This window comes from Epinephelus fuscoguttatus, linkage group LG19 (assembly GCF_011397635.1).
Source record: "Epinephelus fuscoguttatus linkage group LG19, E.fuscoguttatus.final_Chr_v1".
Lineage (NCBI taxonomy): Eukaryota > Metazoa > Chordata > Actinopteri > Perciformes > Serranidae > Epinephelus > Epinephelus fuscoguttatus.
The window spans coordinates 25,500,427-25,525,705 of record NC_064770.1 but is presented as its reverse complement, the minus strand read 5'-3'; the positions used below and the strand labels follow the sequence as shown (position 1 = coordinate 25,525,705).

At 39.1% G+C, this 25,279-nt stretch overlaps 4 protein-coding genes across 5 annotated transcripts; 2 read left to right on the top strand and 2 right to left on the bottom strand.

Moving 5' to 3' along the window:
- Positions 1–5,044: 5,044 nt before the first annotated feature.
- On the bottom strand, positions 5,045–5,449 carry fahd1 (fumarylacetoacetate hydrolase domain containing 1). Its single transcript, XM_049561528.1, has one exon. The coding sequence runs from the start codon at positions 5,447–5,449 to the stop codon at positions 5,045–5,047; it is 405 nt and encodes a 134-aa protein (XP_049417485.1).
- LOC125880153 (hydroxyacylglutathione hydrolase, mitochondrial-like) lies at positions 5,396–12,951 on the top strand. Of its 2 annotated transcripts, none has more exons than XM_049562458.1 (9): positions 5,396–5,535; positions 8,022–8,209; positions 9,764–9,828; positions 9,991–10,108; positions 10,188–10,296; positions 10,668–10,771; positions 11,673–11,774; positions 11,891–11,970; positions 12,086–12,951. In XM_049562458.1, exons 1-9 carry the CDS (start codon positions 5,466–5,468, stop codon positions 12,183–12,185), a joined length of 936 nt encoding a protein of 311 aa, XP_049418415.1. In that variant the 5' UTR covers positions 5,396–5,465; the 3' UTR covers positions 12,186–12,951. The 2 variants fall into 2 exon arrangements, with proteins under 2 accessions (XP_049418415.1, XP_049418416.1); XM_049562459.1 differs by lacking the exon at positions 5,396–5,535 and adding an exon at positions 6,039–6,197.
- Positions 12,952–14,047: 1,096 nt separating this feature from the next.
- Positions 14,048–20,199, top strand: LOC125880156 (hydroxyacylglutathione hydrolase-like protein). Its single transcript, XM_049562462.1, has 9 exons — positions 14,048–14,282; positions 14,533–14,674; positions 15,931–15,995; positions 16,109–16,226; positions 16,350–16,458; positions 16,720–16,823; positions 17,095–17,196; positions 18,040–18,119; positions 19,250–20,199. The coding sequence occupies exons 2-9, from the start codon at positions 14,570–14,572 to the stop codon at positions 19,398–19,400; spliced, it is 834 nt and encodes a 277-aa protein (XP_049418419.1). The 5' UTR covers positions 14,048–14,282; positions 14,533–14,569; the 3' UTR covers positions 19,401–20,199.
- A 73-nt stretch (positions 20,200–20,272) lies between these two features.
- Positions 20,273–25,065, bottom strand: narfl (nuclear prelamin A recognition factor-like). The gene is made up of 11 exons (XM_049562445.1): positions 24,976–25,065; positions 23,355–23,450; positions 23,117–23,260; positions 22,892–23,021; positions 22,644–22,778; positions 22,349–22,467; positions 22,134–22,263; positions 21,977–22,049; positions 21,753–21,890; positions 21,178–21,335; positions 20,273–20,944 (listed from the first exon to the last, which is right to left on the bottom strand). The coding sequence occupies exons 1-11, from the start codon at positions 25,039–25,041 to the stop codon at positions 20,703–20,705; spliced, it is 1,431 nt and encodes a 476-aa protein (XP_049418402.1). The 5' UTR covers positions 25,042–25,065; the 3' UTR covers positions 20,273–20,702.
- Positions 25,066–25,279: the final 214 nt, after the last annotated feature.

The window sequence follows — 25,279 nt, the reverse complement described above, 5'->3', positions numbered from 1 at the left end:
ACCAACGCAACCAGGGTATGTTTTACGTCACATCTGGACGTAGAATGTCCATGACCAAATGTTGATATGTGACATGGTCGAAGTGAGAATGTGTTGGCCATGGAAACATGCAGGGGCGGAGCCAGATATTGTATACATTTGGGGCTCAGTCCAAACCCAGCGGGGTCCAGGGACAGGGAGATTTTTTCCCCTATTAACATCAGCTCTCTACACTATTTTTTAAAATCATTTGATATAACAGAATTTTTGCCACATTTTTTCAAGAGTGTCCTGGCCAAGACAGGCAGCAACATAAATTACAGACAGACAACATAGAACAAGAAAACATTATAAAAAATGTACAGCTCTAAAAGAAGCAATATAAAACACAAAATGAGATTACTACAAAGAAAAGCCAAAAAGTATGTTACTAGAAGTGAACCATAAAAAAACAAAAAACAAAAAAATGGGCAGCTACACATGATTACAAAGACCAGCTAAGATACACTGTCACACTGGCTCATAGGAGACTGTGTACAAAAATCCTGCAACAGTGCATTAAAACGACCAAGAGGAACAAAAAAGTGCAACTTTAAGTCCCTCTGCAGAACATTCCACATTTAAGGAGCTGCATACATAAATGCCTGCTTGCCACACTCTGTATGTACCCTTGGTACAGACAATAAAAACAAGTTCTGAGCAGAGAGCACAGCCATTTTTTAATTTTTTTGTTTAATGTACACATATTAGTATGCTGTAAGTGAGCTAAGAATAGCGTTGCAAACAAGAGAATGCCATTGAAAAAGTCTATGATTTTAACATCCTCAAACCACAACACAACAAATGTTGAGGATGACTCATTTTAACTCATGCCATCTTAAAAAGAGGTAAACATTGTCTGATGTAAGTATTTTTAAGTTACATAGCATAAGAAGAGCGGGAATTTGGTGTAAACAGCATTACTAATCCTGAAGACTATTTTTGTTATGCTATGCTGAAGTAGACTTCACAGAACGAAAGTTAAGGTGACAAATCTGCTACATTTAAATCCATGCCTTTCTTATTTGGGCTGCTGTAATTGCATATCAAGGAACCCAAACAATGCCCAGTAACGTGGTCTTCAATACTCTGAAGTGAATGTAAGGCTAGTAGAGGAACATTTACTCAATCATATTAGATTTCTTTGTGAAATAGCATTGATTAAGGGTACCTGAGGAAATATTCGGGGCTGGAGCCCCAGAAGCCACCGCCATCCATCCGCCCCTGGATACATGCTCAAGCCCGTATTCATGTTCAAGTTGTTTTCCGTGTGAACCTGAGAGATCTGACCTGCTAACCTCCAGCAAGACAGATAACTCTGCACTAAACCTACTGATGAACTGATGCTAACAGATGTTTTAACATGTCTGCAGTAATATGTCACGTGGCATGTTGCAGTCAGTGTAAAACAAGCCTCATTTTCAAACAAAGTCGTTTGGATTCATCATCTGGGAACCGTGAATGTGTGGACCAAATGTTGTGCCAAGCTATCCAATAGTGGTTGAGATATTTAAATATGTATGTGTATCTTTATGACGCTTTTTAAGTCGAAAATCTACTTTGTTTACAAGCGAATCTGCTGTTTGGCTCCAACTGGCGTGATTTCATGTCATAGGTGACATCATTGTTCGTGTGTTTTAATCGGAAGACTGTGGTCTCCACATAATCCCCTCTCCCTTGAAAGCATCAAATATATACCTCCTCAGACTCCTACTCGATGACAACACACCGCTTCATGTGGTGAACGTTAAACCAGAGCTGAGAGCCAGCTTTGAAGCCATTGTTAAAACCTGCGAGGGTGTAATACCTTCAGTCACACAGGGACAATGAATAGTATGATTCATATCTCATAAAAGACGACACCTGTGTGCACATGCCACACTGTGCACCGCTCTAACAGCTCTGAAAAAAACAGGCCACAACTGCATTTCCCAGACCCCAAATCTAATTGAATCTGTCATAACTTCTCTAATGATGGACACATATAACCTTGGAGTCCCCTGAGGACCAGGTCTTGGGTCCTGTGAGTCTCGGAGATAACATGCCCTACAGGTGTGGGGAGATGATGTACACAGACTCGGGTTACAGCAGACCGGCCTGGGACAGGTTGATGGAGGCTCTGATTGATCCTGAAAACAGAGAAGCCTGTGGGAGAATTGTAATTGAACCTGGAACAGATGTTAAACAGTCCAGAAAGAATGTGGTCATGATGAAGGTACACAGCCTGAAAGTCAAAATTACACATGATGAAGAGAAATACCACCGTTTTATTTATTAAGTGGTATTGGCATGGCTTTTTTGGTGTATTAGATATTTGAAGGCTAACCAGACAGTGTGCACAGAAGGAGCAACAGGGTTCACTGTGCAGCTACAAAAACGCATCAAAACGGGGTCCATCAAATTTTGTGAAGAAAACACATCTCAGCTAATCCAACAAGCAGCAAAATGTGCTCCAAATTTGCGAATAACCACAGGTGTCCAGTGCCAAACCCTCAGTCCTCTAAACTTTCTCACTAACATGGTTATTTTCTCAACTTGAACTCATCGGGGATAAACTCTACTTCACATTTAAGCTTCTGAAGGGAACACCACATTAATGCAGAGTGCGCTGCTTAATGTGACTGTAGGAAATATCCTACATCCTTATCATAAGACAGGCTGTCAAAAATACAGCAATGCATATGGGATGAAAAGTTCAAAACGCTGTAGATGTTGGTCCTTTATTCTGTTAGGATTATCTTTGTAATCATATTTTTACTCTACCTTACTCTACTTTCTGTGTATTTAACCAGTAAATACATTCATTCAAGTACTGTACTTAAAGGGACAATTCACCCCCAAATAAAAATAGGTACTTTTCCTCTTACCTGTGGTGTTATTTATCATTCTAGATTGTTTTGGTGGCTCCAGATTACATTTCAGACCTGTTAGTCCCGTATGAACCTCTGCGTAGTTTGAGATCCTCGGGCAGAGGTCTTCTGCTTGTCCCAGAGTCCAGGCTGAAGACCAAAGGGGACAGAGCTTTTGCTTTCGGGGCCCGAGGCTCTGCAATGACCTACTTGAGGATATAAGGCTGTCTGAGTCACTGGCTTCGTTTAAGTCTCTCCTAAAATCGTACTTCTATCAGAGAGCATATCCAGACTTTATCTGATCTGATCTGTCTATTTTATTGCTATCTTACTGATGTTATCTCCCATTTATTATCTTGATTTTAGCTTTGGCCTTCCTTATTTTATCTTTTACTTGATGACATTTTATGACGTTTTATTCTCCTTGTGTAACTGTGTTTTGAAAGGTGCTATTTAAATAAAGTTTATCATTATTATTATAAAGTTTATTAGATGGCACTCAGCTTGTGGTGCTCAAAGCGCCAAAAAAACTATGTATGAAAAACTCAGCAGCAATGTCTCTTTCTAGAAATCATGACCCAGTTACTCAAGCAAATCCACAGACCTTGTCATGAGCAGTTTCATGTAAAGAGAGTTCATTAGAGATGGCAGAAATCTCTGCGACAGATACCTCCAACACTTTTCAGCTCACACCAGAACAATCTAGACTGATGCATAGCACTACAGGTAAGAGGAAAAATGTCTGTTTTTAATTTGGGGAACTGTCCCTTTAAGTGCAATTTTGGGGGTACTTTTACTTTTGAGTATTTCCATCCACTACATTTCAGACAGTGTACATTGTACTTTATACTTTACTCTGTTAATCTGGCAGCTATAGCTATTAGTGACTTAATAGATTTAGATTATTATACAAAATATAATCAACAAATAAATTCTGATATAGAGTCTGGTGCAGTGGTTAGCATTGTCACCTCACAGCAGGTGGGTGAGTCTCTTCTGTGTGCAGTTTGCATGTTCTCCCTGTGTCAGTGTGGGTTTTCTCTGGGTACTCCAGCTTCCTCCCACAGTCCAAAGACTTGCAGATTAATTTGTGACTCTAAAATGCCCATAGGTGTGAATGTGAGTGTGAATGGTTGTCTGTCTCTACGTGTCAGCCCTGTGATAGTCTTGTGACCTGTCCAGGGTGAACCCTGCCTCTCGCCCAGTGTCAGCGAGGATAGGCTCCAGCCTCCCTGCAACCCCTAACAGGATAAGCGATTACTGATAATGACTGAATGAATGAATAGATATTATTATAGACTAAGCCACCCAGCAGTTTATAAAGTAGTTAAAATCAGCCCCACATTTACCACCTGCAACATACACTGTTATGTAATATATATTATTCTGAGAAGGGTCAATCTGCACAATGAGTACTTCTACTTTAAATATTTTAAGTACAATTTGTTGCTCTTACTTTTATACTTCTCTTCAAATGACATTAGAAAATAGGGAAGTAGACACCGCTCCCCAGTATCAGACTGAGGTGGCACACTCAGCTGTGCAAAACTAAAATACATATCTGAGTGTGTGGATACTCCTTTCATTTAAACTTCTGCTCAAGTAAAACGAAGACAGTTAGTTAAAGATAGTACTTCTTCTGCCATTATATTGAACTCATGCAGCACATAAAGTAGTTCAAATTAGCTCCACCTTATCTAGATAGTCAACTTTAATATTAAAATGCTACCTGCATTTTAATGCATTAATCTAATAATGTTATATATGATAATATAACATTGACAGAGGCCATTCTGTGTCCAATAATAACTACTTTTTGCTGATCCTTCTACTTACATTAATAATAAAGATACTTTAGAACAATTATTGCATCTTTTATTGGAGTAACAGTTCTGAATACTTGTACCACCACTGATGATCTGATCACTGATGATGGTTTAAGTAGATGACACAGTAAAGCAGATCACACGTGTGCTCATGAGATCGATCAGTGTAAACAAATTGTGTTTTGTTCATTTTCTCAGGTAATAAGAGGCAGCACCAGTGTAGAAATATGGTCTTGATGGCACAGCACCGCCATCTGCTGATCCACAAAGATACTGGAAATTATCTAAAAGAATTTGAGTCCACATGTGTCTTCATTAAAAGTCTGAGTATTTATATTTGGTATATTTTCATTATTGGTCCTGTCTGTCCACTCTGAAGCTCATGGTGACAACGTCCTCGATCCCAGCCTGCAGCTCATCATGCTCCTGCACGGCGGAGACTCCTTTAGGGGTCCCGGTGAGGATGAGATCCCCCTCCTCCAGGGTGATGAACTCACTGATGTAGCTGATGAGATATGGGATGGAGAAGATCATCTGGGAGGTGCAGCCGTTCTGCCGCAGCTGGTCGTTCACCTTCAGCCACAGCTTCACGTTGCCCGGGTCAGGGATGCGCTCTTTGGGGATGAACTCACTGACCGGGCAGGAAGTGTTGAAAGCTTTAGCCAGAGTCCAGGGTAGACCTTTGGACTTACACTCATCCTGTACGTCCCGGGCTGTCATATCCAAGCACAGAGCATAGCCTGCAACGTGCTCCATAGCAGCGGACTGAGAGATGGCGGTGCCTCCTTTCCCGATGACGACTCCTAGCTCCACTTCATGGTGCAGGTTGCTGGAGTACAGAGGTACCAGGATTGGGGAGCCTTCAGTTACATATGCAGAAGGTGGCTTCAGGAACAGGACGGGCTCTGTGGGAATCGCGTTTTTCAGCTCTTTGGCGTGGTCCGCGTAGTTTCTGCCGACACAAATTATCTTTCTCCCCCATTCCCAGAATCGAGATATATTTCGAGCTGTCATTGTGGAAGTATATGAAGCTGTCAGCCGCCGCGAGGCTGTCGGCACCAGTTGAGCTAAACTTTGACCGACACACTGGTCCCTGAGTGGAGATTATTAACCTACGGCAAGCCTGAAAGGACATACTGTGAACTGAAAACTCAAGTCAAAGCTGATTTTTCGACGTATTTGTGTAATATATTAGGGCTAAAATACAAAACAAATACCCCTCGCATATACTATAGTGTATCTTTGTGGAATCGACGGCAAAAAATATTAATAACCACTTTATTCGCGTTTTTAACTGATTATTCCCGATCCACTCCCCCAGATTTGATTGGTGCAGCCTGTTGAGGTCAAAGTTGAAAAGGAGGCGAACGCGGAAGTAAACCAGGACCAAACTTTTCTGCTTTACACGAATGTGATAAGGCAATATCTGCTGTTGTTATGTTATTCAAGTCACTCGTGGGGAGTGCCTGCACTCTACTTGGAGCTGCTGCAGCCTACAGATTTGGTACGTCGACGCGAACCTTTGCAAACATCTAGCTTAGCATGTTAGCCTGTGTGATTTGGTGAATGTTAACTACTTACTGATGGCTGACATGTTTTTATTTTGTCGTGTCTTGAGAGGGGAGCTGTCAGGTGAACACAGCCCCCGGCCTGTCTGAGTAAACATCTGCACCTTATTACATAACCGCCTCAAAGGCAGTCGAGTGAGAGCAAAGCTATCGCAGCTAGCTAGGTGAAAAGATAGTTATACTGTATGTTGCATTTTTAAAGTTAGCATTGAAGCTAAGCTGTTTACTTTATGATGTCATATCATAACGTTAGATGACTTACAGGCTGAATACGTGTCCTGCCAACGTTTACTGGTGTTTGTGGCCTCTTAAAGTAAACATTTCTAGGGAAAGGGTTCATACGAAATGTAATATATGTCCATATATTGAATTTCCATATTTGATATATATGTATACATGATGTACAAACTATTTGTGAAGACTATTAGAAACAGCAGCAATTTTATATTTTTGACATATGTGTCTGGCCCATACAAATATCTATGTTTATGTATGTATAATACATGTATTGCCATATATGTCACATATATAATTATTTATAAGTATAACACGTATGTACTCGTATAAATGTGTAATATACAATACCCATTCTTGAGAATTGGGACAAATTATGTCCTGCCAAAAAACAAAAGAAAAAAACACGCACAAAAAATCAGAACTTATTAAAACAGAATTCTGTTTCTGAGATGAAACATTTTAGAGGGTTTATTTTTGTGAAATAAATATTATTTATAAAATATTTTTCTTTCATTGTTTTAACCTTTAAACTTGCCCTGAGCTGGGAAACAGCCTAGTCCTGGACAAGCATTCACAACTTCAAACAATTCTTTTTAAAAAGTGTTAAAACCTGTTATAGTCATCTTTGTTTTAAAATATATTTTTGATGAAAACATTGGCCCTTTAAAGATGTGTCCCAGATTTTTGTTAACTCTGTCAGATTTCTACAAAAAGCATCACTTAATCAGGCATAAAAGGGTTAGCTAAGGACTCCTGTCTCACGTCCTGATTTCCTAAAAGGTGGGAATCCTGTTCAAGCACTGGTAGGCTTTCTACTTTTTGATAAATTCATTAATTAGGAATACTATCAGATGTGCTTCAACCATAACAAGTCACCTCTGTTGCCCTCCTAAATCAAAAAACTAAATAAAAGTTATGATTTAAAATGAGTATTTTAAATAGCATGACGAGAACTCTTAGTAACTTTGAAAAATAAAATCGCTTCTCACTATGACTGCTGTGAAATTAATAAATACATAACTTTTTGTTAGTTCCTTAAGACATCAACCCTTTCAGATTTTACCTCTGACAATCATTATGAATGCCATTTAAGAAAAAAAAAATGAACTCACTGGGCGGTTATAAGGTTTAATAGTCACCTTGATCTTTTAAAATATATTTCCCAGCCTAATTTAAGAATAAAAAAAAACCCCAAAAAGTTTTGTCGTAATTCTCAAGAATGAGTGATAAATGTTTACAAAACCTTGCATATATGATGTAAATTTATAGTGGTAACATAAATGGTAGCAGCATGTAATACTAAATAAAAAAAAATCAGCATAGATATATTTGAAATATGTACATATATACATTTCACCATGGGTTGTTCATATTTGTATGATAATAATGTATGTATGTGATAATAATATATTGCCTTACAGGGAACATGTATGTCAACATCACTCTTTCGATAGGGGCATGTATTTCATATGATACATATCCATATATATAATATATATATTGACACATATCCTCTCATGCAGTGCCTGTGGTGGAAATCCACGTCCAAGCAGCTGCCCTCCTTCACAGCGTAGAGAGGAAGTCATCTCTGGTGGAGCAAGCAAACATGAGGATTGAACTTGTGCCTGCACTCAGTGACAACTACATGTACCTCCTGATAGATGTGGACTCCAGAGAAGCAGCTATTGTTGACCCTGTGGAGCCAAATAAGGTCTGTGCGACATATTGTAGGACTGTTATTGAAGCATTTCCATTCTATGCTACCCCGCACTTATACTCTGCTAAATTTCAGAGGTAAATAAAGTACTTTTTATTCCAAAACATTTATTGAACACTAGTTACTAGTTAAAGATTGTTTTAAATACAAGATCTGATCAATTTATAGGATATGATACATTAAGGATGGGCATTATAGATAAAATCCTCTATTACGGTACATGTATTTTTTATTTTTCATCATAACAAATATAGTTCCTGGAAAATCCATTGAGAAACTGTCGGCAGATAAGTGATCCGTTAGAAATGTCTGTTTTTGATTAATACAGCAAATTAAATGCCTGATCAGTAAGTGTACTTTGGTTGACAAATCAATATTGTCTTACAGTATATGTTGTCATATTGCCCAATCCTTAAATGTATTGTTACAAATTAATCAAACCATTATTAGATATAGTAGTGGAAATGAGCTCCACCTTGACCAGCTTCCACATCAAGCAAGCAAGAAATAGCAATTAAAGAATGTAGTATCCATAATATAACACGCTTTTTGAATTGCTTCTTATACTTAAGGTTCAGTGTGTAGGATATAGGGGGAAATATTGCCAGAAATTGACTATAATATAATAGGTATGTTTTCTTTAATATATAATCACCTGAAAAAGGAATCTTTGTGTTTTTATTACCATAGACTGAGATGTTTATACCTACATAGGGAGCAGGTCCTCGTTCACGGAGATCACCATGTTGCACTACCATGTTTCTACTGTAGCCCAGAAGAGACAAACCAAACACTGGCTCTACACAGGGCCATTCACCTTTTTTTTTTAATATAAAAAATATACAGATTTTTAATGTGAAGATGCTTGTTCAATGTTTTTACTGGTTCAAATCACCTGGTTCGCTTGTTTTGGAGAAGGAGAGATCTCTGTAGATAATTCAGCCTCCTAAGTATCTGGGTCTTATGTTATCAGAGAAGAAGTGCGCACACATTTGTACGTGCTGGGCCCATCTGCGAAAGAGCCAAACAGTGTTGGAGAAACACTGATCTGTAACCAAAACTGCTTTATTCTTTGCTTTTACTGGTTCAAGTCTCCGGGTCCGTTTGTTTTGGAGAAGAAGAGGCCTCTGTGGATAATTTAGCTCCCAGTAAAAACTTCCTGAAAAATGCACATTGAGGGAATCCTAACTTCTTCCACCACTTTTATTTTATTTGTGCGTCCATTTAGGACTTCAAGCAATAATTATTTTAAGTATATTGTTTGTTATTTTTCAATGAATGGTTTAAGTCGGTAAGATGTCAAAAAATAATGATAAATTCCCATCAGAGGTTTCCTTAGTGCAATGTAACATTTTCACTCCAAAACCCACATGTATGCAATTTTTGATGTTGCAGAACAAAACAAAAAAGCAAATCTCACATATGATGAGCTGGAACCTGCAAATATTCTGCACTTTTGCTTAATACATTTATACACAATTATCAAAATTGTTGGTGAGTGATTGTCTTTTAATGATTAATCTCTTACGCACTACTTTCTTTTACCAGGTTGTGGAAGCTGTCAGAAAACATGGCGTAAAACTCACAACAGTTCTGACCACTCATCACCACTGGTAAGCTACATGTTACGTTTATGTTTCATTATAGTGTTACACTGGCTACCATTTGTTAACTATATTCATGAGAGCATTCGGAGAACTCTAAAGCTAATAACCAGAGAGACCATTATACCTCCATAAAACTAGATAACACTACACTGATCATTTTCTCCCCAGGGATCATGCTAGTGGAAACAAGAAGATGCTGAAGCTCGTTCCAGGACTGAGAATCTATGGAGGAGACGACAGAGTCGATGGTCTTACAAAGAAAGTTTCTCATTCCAGCACTTTTAAAGTAAGACTGTCAAACTGTCTGTTCTACAATCCAAATATCAAACAACTGGTGTTTGCTCACCAGTGTCATTCTCTGTCAGATTGGATCACTCGATGTCAAATGCCTCTTTACGCCATGTCACACAACTGGGCACATCTGCTACTACGTGACAAAAGAAAACAGCACCGAGCCGCCAGCTGTCTTCACAGGTAATCACATCACATCAGATCAGATCAACTGCACAAATAAATACTAGGAGACAGTGAAGTCTCTGACAAAACCTCCCTGCACATATCTGTACAGCTCTCTTGTTGTGAAACACATATATTGTACATGTTTTTATAGTATTAAATTGTGATTGTTCTACTCTATATTTATGGTTCTTGACTTTACTTTTTTCTTTTCTTTTTTAATGTTTTTTATGTGCACCGAACACGAATGCAAATTCCTTGTATGTGAAAACCTACTTGGCAGTATTCTGATTCTGATTAAATATGTCAAGCTTAAACAGTAAGTACTGATGCACTCTTGTCGTGTGTGACCTTTAACGCCCCAAGGAAACTTTCTTCATCCAATGCAGGGGACACACTGTTTGTGGCTGGCTGTGGTAAATTCTTCGAGGGTACGGCTGAGCAGATGTACAAAGCCTTGATAGAAACTCTGGGACGCCTGCCTCCTGAAACGGTAAATATGTCTGTACCATCTATAATGTGCAGGGTTCCCATAGTTCTTTTAAATCCTTTAAAGTTTGTACATTTGTGGAAATAAAACATGGGTCATTGGAAGTGGTTGAATTTATATATTTTGTGCAAGAATAGAAATAAAGGTCCTAGTGTGCGACATGGAAGCTAAGCAATCTACTGCTGTGGATGGGGGGTTAGCAACAAAATGCGTTTCAGGCACCTAAAAAAACAGTCCCACCAAAAAAGAAAATCAATATCAGTTTAAGTGTATCCTATATTTAGAATATTTTCACCACTTTACCTTTCTGTCAGACAGCCTGTTGCGAAGGGGAAGCTGTTTATGGCTTCAGTTCTATGCTCTCCTGAAAGCCACCAGACTCCATTGATAAAAACAGTAATTTTAGCTCACTAAACACGGGAGCTGCTGGCTTACCGCTGCCTCTATCAGTTTGTTTGTTTGTGTCATTGTGTGCAAATGAACATCTTCATTTTCCAGTTGGAGATCACTCTCTGACATGAAGGTAAAGCAGTGAAAATATTGTAAATATAGCGTACACTTAAAATGATAATGATTCTTTTAGGTGGCTAAATTAGTTTTGCCGCTGACCCCTCCACAGCAGTACGTTGCTCAGCTTTTGCGTCAGACTGCTTCTTCAAACTGGGAGAAATACGATTGACAACCACTGTATGTAACATACTGTCTATGGATAAGTACCCCATACAATGTCACTTTGAAAAATTTCACCTCAATCTGTGTCTCAAACTATGTCATGGTGGGACCTTGACTTTGTACAGATTGGGCCTGGAAGGTCCTTGAAAAGTCACTGAATTGGACTCTGTGTCAGTGTAAAAGTTATTACTGTATGACAGACTGACTGACCACTGTGTGTTTGTGTTTTAAGCGTGTTTACTGCGGCCACGAGTACACCGTCAGCAACCTGAAATTTGCACGTCATGTGGAACCAGACAATGAAGTCATTAAGGAGAAGCTAGCATGGGCAAAGGTATTTGACTTGATGCGTCACATCCAAGCAATCATTGCCTCAATCAGATGATCATTAACCTTTCAAACCACTGAAAATAAAAACCACTTTGTGTGTGTGTGTTTGTATTTCTGTAGGAGAAATGCAGCGTGGGAGAACCCACCGTTCCGTCCACTTTGGCAGAGGAATTCACATATAACCCTTTCATGAGAGTAAAGTATGTAGAGCATGGTTTCATCCTGTTAATTAAGTTTTGTTTATTTACAATGTGTCTGTGTAAGTTGTTTTCAGCTAATTACAGCTCTACTGTTATTTTTTGATGTTTAATTCAGAGAGACGTCCGTGCAAGTCCACGTGAAGCAGACAAACCCGATTGAAACCATGAGAAGTCTCCGGAAAGAAAAGGATTCCTTCAGGGTGCCCAAGGAGTGATGACCAGTGCACTCATGCTGACTGTTTGTTAACAACTGCTCACAACACTGCAAGCTGTCAATAGTGTATTACGGAACATAATCTACATTTCATCTTCAAGCCACTATAAATAGATCTACTTTAATAACTCACACAATCACTTTTTATCATTACATTCAGCCGTATCATGGCTATAAACTTGTTTTAGGTGTGTTCTGTTTGTTTGGATGATGCTGGTGTGATTGTTTTAAGGAATATATGGCCATTCATTGAATGCTCTAAATGAGAAATGAGTTTGTTCATTTGTAAATCTGAGTTTTAGAGTCTATTTAGTGTCCTGTTCTAATATATCAGTGTACAAACTAGTACTCATTAAGTGTTAATTAAAAAAAAATTAACATGACAGGGAGCCGTCTGAGGAACAAATGTTAGAATATGTGTAAAATTTCTGTAAATTGATAAAATATTTTCTTTGTCTGTAAAGATTCATATCAACTTAAATGTTCCTCATGGCATTTCTTTACATATTTGCTCGGAGGCTTTTAGTTTCATTGTTAATTATGTCAAATCTGGCGCAAGCGCTTTTAATTTCTTCCTTTATTTAAAAGCATCCTGTGAGCCAAGCTTTGTCTACTCATCGGTGTGTCAGCATTAAATGTTAGATGCCCTAAATGCTCTTTTGCATGTGAAGTACAATCTTACAAAGAATACTTGCATGATGTTCTTTGGAAATAGGCAATAAAACATTTATTTTAAGTCCGTAGAAATAAAAGTCTTGCAGTCAAAATTTGTGCAGAATGATCCCATTGATCAATCATATTATATTATCAGATTATCAACAGTGCATTACCATGTAGTCCTGACTTTACATCATGGCTGTGTAGAAGGGTACTGATGGGTAGTTAAATCTATATAAATGTATTTCATTTTATATGATTATTTATGCTTTGGATAAAAAATTGTAGCTACTTAACTTAGACCTGTTGTCCTTGCTTGTGGACACTATTTTGTGCCATCTAGTGGTAGTAAGAGCACAATACACTAATCCATGTAAAAACAAGATGGCAGCCATCTCTGCCAAGTCAGTCTGCAGCTGATCCCAACACAAAAGTGGACAATGTACAAAAGCTGATCACATTTTATGGTTGAAATATGTTTATTTATGATTAATAATGTTTATCGTTTGATAGGCCAACAAATTTTACCCATTTTAGCAACAGTAACAAGCTAAGACACTGTTTATTAGATAGTACTCGATTGAGGACACTGGGAATTTATCACCAGCTCGTTTGAGGACATTAGGACTTTATTGTTGTCTCGTTTGAAGACATTGAGACTTTGTCATCTCGTTTTAGGGCACTGGGACTTTATTATTGCCTTGTTATATCTAGTTGTTGTGTTTTTTATACTTATCAGGTCCTACTGATCCCAAATAGCTAGGAGAAATTGAGAAATGCATACCAAACAAAAATGTAGGTCTCAGGAGGATGTAGCCTTTTATAGGTGTCAAAAATGTGGTGAGGCAAGATGAGAAAAAAAGTTTTTTTTCCCCCTAATATGTGGTGAAGTAGAACTACAGCAGAAAACTTATATATTCAAGTAAAGTACTTTGAAATTAAACTGTACAGTAGTACTTGAGTAAATTACTACTGGTAATAAGTGATTAGAACATTAATTTCCATGACAGTATTTGACATGCATATCTGAATTTATATCATTTTGAAATCAAATATTATTTAAATAAGATTTATTTTCAACCAAGTCTAATTATATGCAAACAGTACACATCCATCCACTTATCCAGACTTGGATAGATAGATAATTCACATTCATCTAGAACAAAATTAATTTAAAAAAAACACGTAATATATGAATTAAGTTCATTAACTGACGAATTTACAACAATATATTTGTAATATATAATTTATAATAATATACCAGAGATTGAAAGACATCGTTGAATGTTTCCGGCTCGATTAAAATGTCTTCGCTTTGACATGTTGGCTCGATGATGTCGCGATAACTTCTCAGTCTGAATGCAGCGATGTAAATAATCATTTTCACAGCATCACAGTCGGACAAGAATAAAAGAGCCTCATCGGAATCAGTCAGACTCAGGTAACTATATTTTTATTAATGTGCATACATTGTTTAATTCGGCCTGAATGCTCAGTGTCATGACACATCAGCCGAACCAGAGGCAGTTTTACCGCTGGTGCTGCGAACAGTCGTGTCACGGTAGCATGCTTTTATTAGCTTTTTTTATTCGCTAACTTAATGCTTAATCATATCAGAGATGCATTAACACCTGGTGCAGATGATAGCTGGATGATATAAGTAACGTTGACTAATCAAACTCTTCCTGAAGTGTCGCGCACTGTGCTGCGCATGCGTCAGAGGGTGCCATGAAGGTAAAGGTGATCTCCATCCTGGAGGACAACTACATGTACCTGGTGATTGAGGAGCAGAGTAAGCAGGCCATAGCTGTGGACCCTGCTGTACCACACCGGGTGAGACACACACATACTCCTGTCCTGTGTCCATATGAGGCACATTATTATTATTTTGATTTTTTGTCTTGTCCAACAGATGTCCTCAGGGTGCCAGAAGGTGCATATGTCATAAGGATTAGCAAAATAGCAAAATGATAAAACATAATAGGGGTTGGTCGTCCCAAGTTTTAGTTTCATTTGACCCCACTCACTTTCAGTGTGTCATGGAAGCTCAAAGTGCCAGGCAGGAATGGAGTGACATCACTCTCCCTAAGCTTACTCCGTTCAGAAGATGTGGACTGTCAAATACATTTTATGCAGAGAAATTGATTCATGCCTTTATTTCAAGCCGACTCAACTACTGTAACGCACTTTTTACTGGCTTCCCAAAAACACCACTTAGCGACCAGCTCATTCAAAACTCTGCAGCTCGGCTATTAACCAGAACCAAGAGGAGAGGGCACATCAGGCCAGTCTGAGCTGCTCTGCACTGACTTCCTGTTACATTTAGAATTGATTTAAAGCTCCTTCTTGTCTACAAAGCCCAACACGGGCTAGGACAGAGCCACATTGCTAACTACCTTGTTAACAATTTGCCTCCAAGAACACAGAGATCATCTGCTGCTGGTTTATTGGAGGTTACCAGCAACAACCACAAGAAGATCAGGGATGCAGCCTTTGTCAATGAGGCCCCAAAGCTAAGGAACACACTACCTTTAGATCAGGGAAGCTACCTCGCTAAATATTTTTAAAAGAAAGCTAAGAACGTATCTGTTCACTTTAGCCTTTAACTAGCTCTGACTTCCTGATACAGGTCTGAGACTCTTTGTATTTACGCTTCATACTGCTGCAACTCTTTTAATATCTAATTTGATTTTATAATTTATTATTATTGGGACATACTAAATCTATTTCTGGCATACTATATAGTATGGTAGTGTGAGTATTGGAATGCACAGCTAATGAATGTGACAACCAACCCTGCTCTCCCCTACATTAGTCAGAAAGGATTGGTGAGATAGAAGAAATACATACACATACAAATAATTATATGTACCAATAATGAAATACACGTCAGATTAGTTTAATTATTCTCCACAAAGCTGAAAGTGATGTCATCAAGTTGCCTGTTTTGTCCAACCTACAAATCCTCACTGTCGAAGCTAAAACCAATGACTGTTTGGCACTTTAATGATTAATCGTTCATCAAAATAATGGTTGATTACTGTATTTTCCTGTTGATTGACAGGTAGACGTGTTTTTCTCTTTCACAGCTGCTAGAAATAGTGAAGAGAGAGGGCTTGTCTCTGACGGCCATCCTCACCACACACCATCACTGGTAAGTCTGGCACTAGAGGAGGTAGCCATGACTTCAAGTAAATCAATAACACCAGAGCACCTGAACCCATCGCTGTAAAGTTAATAATTAACCAACCTGCTTTTACTGATCAGGGACCATGCTCGGGGGAATGAGGCTCTGCTAAAGGATGTTCCTGGGCTGAGGGTGTACGGGGGAGACGATCGTATCGGGGGTCTGACGGATAAAGTCACAGACGCCCAGGAACTCAAGGTGCCCACATGCAACGGAACCATCTCAGTTATGATTTCAAGATGTTAATTATGAAAAAAAAAGCCCAGTTTTCTTGTGTCTCTGCCATGTTGTCTTTTGATACTGTGTTTTCTCCATTTGCAGTTTAACTCCATCAATGTGAGGTGCCTATTTACTCCCTGCCATACCTCTGGTCACATGTGCTACTTTGTTTGGGAGGATGAGTGCACTGACGCCCCTGCTGTGTTCACAGGTCTTTGTCTGTAAACATACAGAGCTGGTGAACCAGTTGAAATCTGAGACGTACATCTATGCACACTGCTTACTGTACACTCACTGTATGAAGGCACGGCCACTTCATGTGGCATCAATTGCTGCGAAATAACTTCATCTTGAGTGGCTAGAGATATGAATCCTTGTTGAGCAGCACATTGTCCTTTTGTTCTCGCCGTGTGGGATGACAGGGACTGACCTCTGCCCTCTGCCTCCACTTGTCCTTTCTTTTGGTCGTTAGGAGACACGTTGTTTATCGGTGGATGTGGGCGGTTTCTAGAGGGTACGGCAGAACAGATGCACCACAATCTCACCCAGGTGCTCGGCTCCCTACCTCAAGACACGGTTAGTGGAAATAAAAGATATTTGGCGCGGCTGTCTTCAGCCTTCATGGGGTTAACGACAGCTAACATGACGTTAGATAAGAGCTGGTGTAAGGCTGAGTCACAGTGATGAATAAACATACGTACAATGAGGGGATTGAGTACAGCCTGGCTCTTTTTTCTGCCTTCATAGCACAAGACATCTCAAAAATGGCACAAAGCCCAAACTGCACTGCTGTGTGTGTGAGTTAACCAGAAATCCTGACATTAAATCATGCTTTGTTCATCTGTAGAAGGTCTTCTGTGGACATGAATACACCATTAAGAACCTGAAGTTTGCCCTGCTGGTGGAGCCAGAGAATGAAAAGGTTAAAGAGATGCTGAGCTGGGCCCGGGTGAGCATTACAACTAAAATGTGCTTGTTATTGTCAACAAAAGGCCAAAACCAACTGACAACCGCAGAGGCTGAAAAATGAAGCCAACAAGAGAAGTTTCAAAAACTGCAGTTCCCTGAACGGCCACTTGAGGCTGGCTCCAGAAGTGAGTCAAACCCCATAGACCCACATGTTAAAATGTCCAGCCTGGTAGATAAGTTTTTGTCTCTAGCTAATTTCCTTGTTCATGACAACTGTACGAGGGTACATCCACAAACCAATGGCTGATGTCACTTTGGCTGTGTCCATTATATTTACAGTCTATGATCAAAACCTAAACAGTGCATTAGTCTGTGTCATAATACTGTACTTACCCATTTCAGCTCCAGGCCCATTTGTTCCTTATAAAGACATAATAATTACTGTTTTTTTTTTAAAGTATAAAGTATATTAAATAATGTCTGGACACTGAGTAAACAATACATTTGCTAGGGACTATTTTCAGCTGTGGATTAATACATATTTGACGCTCCAGTGAGTGTTTATTTCTGGCAGCAGGACATGTTTGTAGGACTGAATTAAAAATAACCTACAGTGCTCATGTTGAAGGTAATGACGTTGGCTCATTGAAGTGTTTACAATAGTTTGTGAGACAACAGTGGAGGACTATGGAGCAGTGTAATAAGCTATTTTGGGCATGGCTACACAGTTAGTCGGATAAATGCATTCAACAATTGTTGGTTTTGGTCTTTTCATGTGATTTGATGACAAAAACAAAAATATAGAATATTGCCAGTTTTAGTCTTTAAATATAGATGGAAAACCTTATTTTCCTTTATTGTCTGACATTGTTTGTGTCTGCAGGCCAGAGACGATGATGACAAACCCACAGTGCCATCCACTTTAATGGAGGAGTTTGAGTACAACCCTTTTCTTCGCCTCTCGTGAGTTAAGGTGTTTATATACATAATATACTGTTTGTGATTTTAAAGGATGGGCTAGGTGTGTTATCCATTCAAATTATGTTATCGTTCCATTCAGATTTATTTTGTCTGTACACCTGTATTTGGGCTTCTTGTAGTGTTTTCAGTAGATGATATATGTTTACTCTTGGTCACTCTTTTAATGATGAAACACTCTGTGTACCAGTGCTGCAGTCTACTTGACAGTTTTGTAAAACAGGCTCATTTGGTGGGGTTGTTTCCAGATGAACCCATTTGTGCCTGCAGCTGACATTTTGAATTTCCTTACGTGGGAGTGTTTTCTGGGTTTGACTAGGCACCAGTTTGAAGAAATTTTCCATATCAGTCAAACCATGTGGCTGAAAAGTGAGTTTTTCTTATCATACTATATCTAGTATTTGGGCACATGGGATGGGACTACAGTTTCTATATATTCTTTATCTTTGGAAAAAATGTTACTCCCATGTGCCCTGAAACTAGAACAGTATGATAAGAAAATGGATCAGAAACAGCAAGGAGCACAGTAACATATTTGGTATCTACGAATTCATGACAAGTTGAAAATCAAACATTTATACACATATGCAGTGTAAAATGAGTGTTTTTCCTCATTTTTCAAAAATCATGACTTTGACTATCGATGTCAAAATTGTATGTAAATCTGCCTTGAGCTGCAAAACGTATTTTAGCCCTATGGTAACACAGCATATTAAGTCCAAATTAGCCTATTGACATTAAAAATTGATCTAAATGAGCATTCAAAAATATGTTTTACCACAAGATGGCTCCTCTGCAGTGGGCTATCTATGATTATTTGGGACGTGAACTTTGCAGCAGTGGCGTTGATAGCAAACAAACCTGTCCATGCACTATTAAATTCAGTATTTTCCTCTGAGACTTCACATTTATGGATGTGGAATCCATTGCTAGCCTCGCTGGGGAGGCTCAAGACTAGCCACCGCTGTTGAGGTTTGGCACATGTAGTATGCGGTCCTTGAGCAAGTGGGTTAATCAGTGGTTGCAAAAATCATGACTTTTCCTGCCATAATTTTGTATTTAATACTTTATCTCAGTTGTTAATACTTCTTTCTAATCCTCGTCCTTTACTTTAGGGAGGAAGGAGTACAAAAGTTCACTGGGAAGACGGACCCCATAGAGGTGCTGAGGGTCCTGCGGAAGGAGAAGGATAAATTTAAGAAGCCCAAGGAGAGGCTTCCTCCTCACGCTATGTTGGCTCTGGAGTGGGGGCTTCTCAGGCCGTGAGATCTGAACACGTGACATACTCGGCTATCAAGGACGAGTAGATTGAACACCTGAATGCAGCAAGACACAACACTGTAGATTGTGCTGTTGCGTTGCGTTAGTTAACACTGAATTTATACTGCTGGGAGCCTGGTCAGCCCTGTGTGTTTTGTTTTAGTAATTAAAAACAATGTCCGCACAAAAAGGCCAGAGTAAAGCTGCTTTCATTTAATACTCCTACAAGCTATATTAATGAATTAAAGGGGCTGGTCTCCCAGTCTGTTATGCACACACAAACTGCAGCAGGTAACGTCAGCTCATATCAATTTCCATTGATTTTAATGTGTTTTTTTGTGTATTTATTGTTTTAATTAATGGTGTGGGGATAAAAATAACCTTTCTTTAGAACTTATTTGTATTGGAATATTTCCTTTATCCGCTTTTGATCTCTTTATTGATGTCTCTGGGTAGTTTTCTGTCTGGTAACCTTGTGACTGCCACTGCATTTTATTTTACTTTTTAACTACCTTCACTTTGGACATACTGTATATATTCTGTACGATTTCTCTCTTCCTTACTTAAGCAGTTTGACTTCACACAATTGATTTACTGTAAAATACAATATATGTGTGTATAATTTAGGCTTCACCTTACACAGAGCATTTTAAAACTGGAGTCTGATATTTTGCACTCATAAATTGTACAATGGTAAAAGAAACATGCAGTGTACAACACTATGAATGTAAATTGCTGCTTTTCGTCCCAAAGTGAGTAAAACTTCACTTTGCGAGAACCTATAATTGTACATCAGTCAAGATTATTCAATAAAAGATATGAGTCTGAATTGATATTCTGTTGGACATCTTTTAAAAAGAACTTACAAAGGAAATGGCTACAATTAAATAAAGTCTTTATTTTTCAATATATATATATAACCACGAGGTTAAATAAACAAGGAATGATTATATTTGCTTTGTGTTCTTTCAGCTCAGGTTTTCAAAGTGTAACAGGTCCCACACAAATGAATTATTCACATTTGAAAGGACAATCAGCAGGCTAGCTGCAAATGATCAGACCACATCCATAATTTGGCATCATTATTGTGTCTACTGTGTCTCCTCCACTTTGTCAGGCACATAACAGACGAGGAGATAAAGTGGTTATTGAAGTTACTGGCATAAATCAAACCAGCTTATATTCAACTTTGCCTCTAACCCTCCTCTCTGGTGATAGAAAGAACTAGTCACATGTATTTGGACGGTTCTGTAATCAGTGCTTGTTAAAAAATTCACAGCTAATCATGGACTGCAGCAAAAGCTTTCGTCACCACTTCATGGCGAGTCCGTTCGTCATCTTCTCCACAGTGTGGTAGTTTGTGTGCAGCAGCTCTTTAGCTCTCTCCTCCCCCACACTGTGGAGCCAGGACTGGTACAGCTCGGCCACACGGGCGTCCTCTTCTGGCGACAGGGGGCGCTCTGCCTTGTAGAGCTCCTCTACCTTCTGGAGAAGCTCCTTTGGGTTCTGACCAGGTTTGGGCTTCAGCTGTCCACCACCGTTTAGACAGCCTGGATGATAAGAAGAGGAAACATGCTGGGTTTATCACTTTAATTTGCCTGCAAACTTCTCCTAATATCAAATAAGTACAGCAGTGGTGCTGAGACGACTGTGCAACTTGTGCATGTCAGTTATCCATCTGGTATCTATTATTATTGGTTGAAATGCTCTGAACAATTCAAAATTAGGTGCGTGAACTGGGACAGAACTCGTTCCATGTTTACATCTCCATATTTCACTTTACCTGATGGACAGGCCATAACTTCTACAAAGTGGTATGGCGACTTTCCCCTCTTGAGTTTCTGCACCAAATTCTGGATGTTGCGGAAGCCGTACGTGGAAGCAAAGCACAACACGACCTTCCCATCTTTCTCTAGAGTCACTTCCTGGAAGTCTTTATTCCTGTGGCAGAGAGGTTGAGGTGAGAAAACAGGGTTTGACAATAAGCTGGTATACTTAGGCCTGCACATGTAAAGCCTCTAACACAATACTAAAGGGACAGTTTGGATCTTTTGAAGTGTGGTTGTATCAGCTATTTAACCATAGTCTGTGTGTTACATATAGTAAATATTGTTTGGCATGCCCCTAGTTTGGAGAGGCAGGAAGGAGTACTGACACGGGAGTTACAAAATGTCCTGCTGTAGACAGGGTCTGGTTGAGTGACGGTATAATTAAGCATCATCTTCAAGGAAAGCTATTTTAGGATCACTGGGATCACTTTATTCATACTGAATCCAAGCTTGACTGTTCCAGGCGTAATGCGCCTCCACAAATTACACAAAGCAGTGACGCTTCTTAAAGCTGTTGAGACAGACTCACCTGAGGGTCTTGTACGTGAGCTCCTTCACCTCTTCCCCAAACAAGTGCTTGGCAGCATGGGTGAAGACATGATGGAGGTAACCCCCTGACCCGCTGCCGGCATGGCTGAGGTACTCGCCCCCACTTACACTGCTGAACCTGGAGTAATAAGTAGTGTGTAAGTTCATCTACTCTTCTGGCAGTTCATGCTTTTGCTTACAAAAACAAAATGCCAAAGAACTTACATCGCATCGAGAGGCGCAGGTTCCACATCATTAAGAGATACGTTTTTCTCCTCCAGCATTTTCTGAACCTCTCCTATACCAGACATGAGAAAAGTATAAGGGAGGGGACACTCCACATCCACATGGACATACATCATAATGAGAGCAGCTACTGTACCAGATGTGATGACACAGTCTACTTCTCGAGTCTCAGCTTTCTCCAGGTAGAAGTCTGACCTCGAGGCCTCAAGCTTCTTGTCAAAGCAGGGCATGACGGCCACATGGTAGATCTGCTGTGGACTAAGCCCCTAACAACACACACAAAACACAGCTCAAAGGCAACTCATAAAGTGGTGCACACTGTTTGATATCTGATATGCTGGGTCCCTGTACCTGTTGTTCAGCAAAATAGCCTTTAACCAGAGAGCCCATCATCGCCTGCGGGGAGCGAGTAGTGCTAATGTATGGAAGAATAAATTCCCCGTGGGTCTTCTCTGCATAGCAAATCCAACCTGAGCAAGACACACACACACACACACACACACACAAAGACAGGTGTGATGAAGAAGTCTATGAGCAAACACTGAAATCATTAGAAATGTGTGGGGGGGGGGTTGTAGGCCAGCCAACACAGGTCTGCAGCATGGCAGCACACAAAATTAAACAAACAGGTTTTGTAGAGGAATACCTGGACATGCAGATGCCAGCATGGGAAGTGACTTATTGTCCTGCTCCTTCCTCTGGAAACGCTCCACAAACTCTCTCTGGCTCTCCAGCAGGCTGAAGGTCCGACTAAAGCTTGTTTCAAACACATGATGAACGCCTGCAATAATGATAATAATCTTCATAAGTGACTGCATCTGCCGAAATCAACCTCTCATATTTAATTTCCTGTTTTGCTTTGAGTTGAATGATTTAAATAAACATAACACTCACCAAGGCCTTTGAAGAAAGAAGTAAGCCTCCTGCCTGTCTCACTACTGCTGAGGTCAAAGTGTGCTGCGATGGACGCTCTGGACTGCGGTGACACCGACACCACCACCACCTTCTGCTCTGTTGGACTGGCCTGTGAAGGCAGATGACACACACAGTGACACCCAAACCTATTACTATCACACACACAAACGCACTACACAAGCAAACACATAAACCCATCTCTACCTTGTTGTTGCGCAGCACTTTAAAGAGCTCCTCGTGGCTCTGCTGCGTGATGAGGACGCTCTCAGCTGAGGTGATACAACCACTGCAGGCCAAACAGTCATTCAGTGAGATCTTTGCTTTCTCCAGCTTCTGCCTCCCACCATCCTGCAAACACAGAGCGAATAAGCTCAGGGTAAAAAGTGGTGCAATACTTCAATTTTACTTCACACACAGGTTTTGATGAGGCCTTGATACCTACCTGGTTGACTTGAACGTAACTGCCATCGTCTTCTATTTGAATTTTGGCCACAGATTTACCTTGTTTCTTCTCTACTTTCACAGGTTTGATACATTCCTGCAAAACAGAAACCACACATGTAAACCAAACTACAAAACACTTGTGTTCAGTTTGTTTTTAATGAATTTTTTGAACAAGATAAACAAAGGGAACAGAACAAACAAGAACAGAAATTGAATGGAAAACAAAAAAAACAAACATTATTAGAGGTCAACACTGGGGATTTGATATTTAATATTTATTTCGAACATGTAAAAAACTAACAAAAAACATAATGAAAAGCAATTGTCAATGTAGTTACTTTGATTTACACTTTCAAAAAGGAGTGGGAGGAAGTATACACTTATTAAAATCCCACTCCTCCATAAGTTATTGAGTGAAATGAAATAGACCTATACGTAAGACTTTTCTAAATATACCATTGTTATTACCTTTTAACTTTGTCACACAAAAAATTCACATATTAATACATTAATTACAGAAAAATACAATAAATATATAAGTAGAGAAAATACACAGTCATCCCTGTGAACACCTGGTAAATGTCAAATCCCTTCTTCAACCCTTTACCTCCTGAATATCATGTCTTTACACCTTACACAATTTCTACTCATGTAAAGTATTAAACGCATATTAGTTAAAAGTGTTTACAATAACGGAAGCGATATTAAAAAACTGTATTTAAAAGCAGAGCATATTATTTTGGGAAAACCTCCAGCTACTCTTAGTCACTGGGACACTGTAACTATACTGTCTTTGCATATTAAAACCTATCAGTTATTATCTTCTACTATCAGTTATCCCCTATTTCATCTGTTTAGTTATTATTTTTCTCCTTTTCTTTCCTCTTTTGTAATTGTAAACTAAAAAGCAAATGAGCTGCATGAAAATAGGCTTAAAATTAACTATTCAAAAAAATGAAAAGAGTTTTAAATTGAGATTTAGATAGACTAACGTGTCTAGACAGATCCATCAGTCATTTAACTTGTTTTCTCTTCACAAACACCACAGGAAATTATTATATGCCTCACGACAGGTAAGAAATTATAGTTTATAACGCTTATCATCAGTGCCATACCATTCTGCATAGGTGATACATCTAAATATATGAACTGAAAATATATCAAGGACATTCAGTTGAACATTTCGGGTAATAATTCAAGCAACAGTAACGTTTTGTCTATTGAGAGAAACTATAACATATCTATATGCACTTAAACCAAGTTATTACCCAACACTGCTATGTCACCGTTACATCATTGCTAACATTAGCATCAAGCTAACTGCTAAACACGCATTTAATATTTTTAATGTTAGCTGGTTTTACCATGAGCAGCTATTAAACCTATTAGTTGATATTCTTTTTTCATTAGCTTTTGTTAAGCAGGGTTAATGTTACCGGTTATTTTGAGTTCTCACACACAGCAGCACAGACGAGGACAGACAACAGTTAGTTAGCATGCTAGCTGTTTCCGTACGTTTCATCTAACAGCTGCTTTTACATTGTCAGCGACTCATTAGCGTTAACTATGTCCTTTTACAACAAATCTGGTGTTATGACATTTGATATAACTTCAATTACCTGAGACGGGGTGATAAAATCATCGAGATCTGTCAGCTGCAGCACACCGCTGAACTGAGACGCCATATCTACTGCCGTAAAGTGTTTGTTGTTTACACTTGTGTCGTGAATAGCTCACTGTCAACCACATGTTGGTGTGTTTCTCAGTCAGCTGTGGATATATTTATCATAGTTAGCTCTATCCTATATGTTTCAGACGTGTTGTAAATTATAAGAGGAGGAATATATATGCATATAATTTTAAAATGCTGATGATAAAATAGAGTAATTAAAAAAATAAAATAAAGCTGTCAGGCATTGGGGA